The 3,954-nt window shown below is 37.4% G+C and overlaps 1 protein-coding gene across 1 annotated transcript; it reads right to left on the reverse strand.

The window, feature by feature from the left end:
- LOC18606377 (ACT domain-containing protein ACR8) lies at positions 420-3,720 on the reverse strand. Its single transcript, XM_007039953.2, has 7 exons — positions 3,305-3,720; positions 2,650-2,695; positions 2,380-2,494; positions 2,192-2,259; positions 1,523-2,089; positions 1,329-1,433; positions 420-1,224 (listed from the first exon to the last, which is right to left on the reverse strand). Exons 1-7 carry the CDS (start codon positions 3,364-3,366, stop codon positions 862-864), a joined length of 1,326 nt encoding a protein of 441 aa, XP_007040015.2. The 5' UTR covers positions 3,367-3,720; the 3' UTR covers positions 420-861.

A 3,954-nucleotide genomic window follows, 5' to 3' on the forward strand; every position in this document is an offset into this window, starting at 1 on the left:
TTTGTCGTTCGAACTTGGGATTTTAGGCCACTTGGATTGGTTCTTAGTAGTTGCTTGGGTGGACAGGTGCTGGTTGTACTCCCCCACTACACTAATATTTTTACAATTTTTGGGTGGGAGAGGTGTAATTACCTTCATCATGAGTAAAAACCAGTTGAGATAAAAATATGCTTTTGTCCATTTGAAAATCAACCATTTGTTCCGAGTGTTTTTTTGCTTTGATTGGTTCCAACTTGCTTAGGTGTTACTTCTAGATGTGGTGATTAAAGAAGAAGCATCTGGATGGATTACCCTTTGGGCAAAGGATTCCTTTTAATCTACAAGGGTAGGACCTTATGTCTGCATAATATTAATCAAAGGAAACACTAGATTCTCCCTTCAAACAAATGGACCCAAGCAGAAAATAGTAGACAGAAGTATATAGAAAAAATCAAGTCAACCATTATAATTAATACTTAAAAGTCGTTATGTACAAATGTTGTGTATAATAAACCATATTTTTCTTCTACCTAATCTTCTTTTCTCTCTGACAGCAACAAATCTATAGCACAATTCACAAACCCCACCAATATCATTTTAACTTTTCCTGTGTTTTCCCTCTTCCCATTCAAATCTTCCCTTCCCCTAAACCAAGCATTGGGGGTAACAAAAAAATTGGTGGAGCTGCCTCCCAATCTTCTCTGTGTGGTTCTGTCTATTCAGCCAACCAAACCCAACTATAGCAACAACTATCACCAAATTCCACCTTTTTCATATGTACACAAAGGCCAAAGCCCAAACCTGAAGCAAAGAATATGCCACTTGCCAACCAAAGCGCAGTGAACAAATCTCCTACCAATTTGCTGCCTTGGAGTTTCCACTTCAAGAATAGGATTTAATCAAACCCAAATTGTACAGATTCCTTCTCACTAGGCTCCCAAGTGATAACAACACTGTCCCACCAACCCCTACTGCCTGCTCCTCCCTTTCTGCCTTTTGATGATAAATCAATGGCAATTCCTTTATTTTTAACTTCCCTAAACCAATCTTTTGTCTCACTGCTTCAATGATTTTGGGATCTGCTAGGTTTCCAATTGCGTCTGTTACAAAAAAAACGTTCTTAGCCATGTCCCTCGTGGTTGATATCTCGGCTCTTGTCACGTTAAGACCGTTTTCTCTAAACGTTCGGGTCACATCTGCTAATAGACCCTGCCTATCATCAGTGCATAACTCCAGCCTTACTCCCTGAAATCACACAACTAATGCATCAGTCTTTGGAATATTGGACAAACATTAAAAATTAAAGATTCAACAGTCAAATGGGGAAATGACTTGGAATAGAAATATACCTCAGATGCTCTCCTTTCAACTGCAGCTTGCAAGCATTGGATCACACGATGTCTTTCAGGTTCTGAACTAATTGGGGTTCCATCTGTGTGCCTAATATAGAATTCCTGCAACAAGATTAAACAAATTGAAGTCAATAAACTGAAGTCATGTATCCAAAGTCTTAAAGAAGATAAATAATGAAACAATTAAGTACCAGATATGCATTATCCCCAGCTGTGTTGATAGTGGCATGAAACACAACATATTGCATATCTGTCAATGTGCAAACTACATCAAACAAAAGGTTGGTTCGATCCTTGGACTGAACATTCACAACTGAATAACCCCTTTCCACCCAATTTTGTACAGTGACCACAGGAGAATCTGCCCTATGTTGCAAAATAGGCTTTCTTTCATAGTCACGATCTGCAAACATCATTTGATGTAACCTTCTCTCAGTGTGTGTTACCGCCATAGAAACTGAAGTTTTCGCGCTACGAATATCATTATCTCCTTTCAAAACATTCCTTAATCGTGCTTCGATTCTGTCAATTTGCTGCGAGTCCTCAATAGGGGACCCTGAATTGCAGTCTTTTACATAAATTAAAGAGGCGATTCGACCATTATGAGTCCACACTTTAGCTTCTACCACATTGCATTGCAAGTCAGCTAAAACTGCAAATACTTCTGATAAAAGACCAACTCTATCCGTTCCCGTCAATTCCAACGCCGTTAAGCCATTAAACCCTTGGCCTCTATCGGGCTGAGTGGTCTCAAGGGACTGCAAAGCAGACAAAAATAAAATCAGTTTTATGGCAGATTAATCTACTATAAAGGGCATCCCATTATTAATAATAAAATAAAATTTAAGTGTAATAACTACCTGCTCAATGTAGCTAATAACACTCTCATCCGTTAATTTGTTTCCGTTTAAATCAGTCACATGGAAAACTGCAAACCCCAAAAGGAAAATGTTAGTAACAGAAATTTCAAGTAAGACCCAGAAATAGTAACATGCTAAAAGAACAAACTTGATTTAAAAAATCAATTTTTTTAGTAAAGTTAGCTTACCATCCATGAACCACTGGCCATCAGATGAAATGTAAGCCTTCTTAATTGAAAGATTCAGATCTGTTAAAACCTGAACAGCGTCTAACAAAATTCCGTGTCTTCTAGCACTATCAACCTGAGAAATCAAAGCAAGAGGAAAGAATGAGTCGAAGGCTTTGAAAAATCAAAGGGAAAAAAAGAGACCCATAAGTCAAAATTTTGGGCAATAATAAAGAAAAGACGACAATTTTTTCGGTGCGTTCATATTTGAAGGGTTTCGTGGAAGCTAACCTTGACAAGAGTCGCAGTGGGGCAGACGGTATTGTCGATCACGACCCTGTAAAAACAATAAAAAGCAAGGAAAGGTCAAGTCACGGAAATTCATTTCCTTAGTAAGGTTTTCTCAAATTTTAGAAGCAAGAAAGTTTAATGAAAGAGATCTTCGAAAAGTTTAAGGAAGGAAGATTTTGAAAGTTTCCGGAAAATATTAAGGAAAAAATGTCAAAGAATTATTATGAAATTTTGTGAAATGATAATATTTGTAAATTTGTAAATTAAAATTTGTGACTATCAGTTAAGGTTTAGAAATTAAAGTTTGCTAACTAATTTCGGTAAGTTTGGAGAGATATTGTTCCAAATTAGGAGGAAAGAGAAACCTCAAAAACCAGAAGAAAACAGAGACCTTGAATCCAGAACTGAGGAGAACACTGAAAGCAAGAGGAAACAAATGAAAAGAAATTGTTGGCTTTTAGAACATATGATCATGCTGAAAATCCAGAAACCAAAAAGAGCTCAAACCCAGACTCCCAGGAAGCACAAGTTATAAGGCAAAACCAACGGGAAAACCCACGACTGTTTCCTTTTGTTGCAAAATCACTGACTCACAAGAAAAAAATAAGTTGTGAAATTTTGTTTGATTTGAAAAGAAGAAACGAAGACTACAAACCTGGGAGTGCTCATCCTTCTAACAAGCTTCTCATATTCATCAAGACAAGCATGCCACTCCATTTTTCTGTACTCTTTCTTTCTTTCTTGTTCTTCTACTGCTTGGCTTGCTGTCTCTTGAAGAACCCAAAAACGATTGAAAACTTCACTAAAGAAACAGCTTCAAAAAACAACCCTTTATATGTCACGAAAGACCTAGGAAACCAACAACGCTCTTGGCTGAATCAAACAAAGCCAAATGCCAGATACTCTAAAAACTCTTCCACTTTGTATACCTTCGACTAAATCGCTATTAACAACCCCTACCAAACTCTTCCTTCTCTCCTTTCTGTTTTTCCTTGTTTTTGTTTCCTCTAGAAAAAGAACGAGTTACCAAGCGCAAAGCACGCCTTGTTCTTTACCCTCTCCTTCTCTATGCTCCTCTTTATATACATATATATATTTTAGATTAATTAATATTCTTTATTTTTTGTTTTTTTTAATTTTATATAATACCGAAACCACGCATCTATTATACGCAAAGAGAGAGGGGAAAATATAAAAAATGAAAGAGGGGAGGGTCGCATGGCGTGAGTAACGCCTGCCCGATGAGTCTGCCCGCGCTGACCAGGTTTTCTTACATCCAAATACGTTCTACTTCTACACACTCCC

Source organism: Theobroma cacao, chromosome 3 (assembly GCF_000208745.1).
Source record: "Theobroma cacao cultivar B97-61/B2 chromosome 3, Criollo_cocoa_genome_V2, whole genome shotgun sequence".
NCBI classification, from domain to species: domain Eukaryota; kingdom Viridiplantae; phylum Streptophyta; class Magnoliopsida; order Malvales; family Malvaceae; genus Theobroma; species Theobroma cacao.

Bases quoted from the DNA above. Each gene is read 5' to 3' on its own strand.
- LOC18606377 (XM_007039953.2), bottom strand. From the start codon at position 3,366: ATGGAGTGGCATGCTTGTCTTGATGAATATGAGAAGCTTGTTAGAAGG. The intron at 2,090-2,191 runs GTAGTTATTACA...TCTGCTTTGCAG, and splicing joins TTATTAGCTACATTGAGCAG to TCCCTTGAGACCACTCAGCC. The intron at 1,225-1,328 runs GTATATTTCTAT...GTGTGATTTCAG, and splicing joins TTGAAAGGAGAGCATCTGAG to GGAGTAAGGCTGGAGTTATG.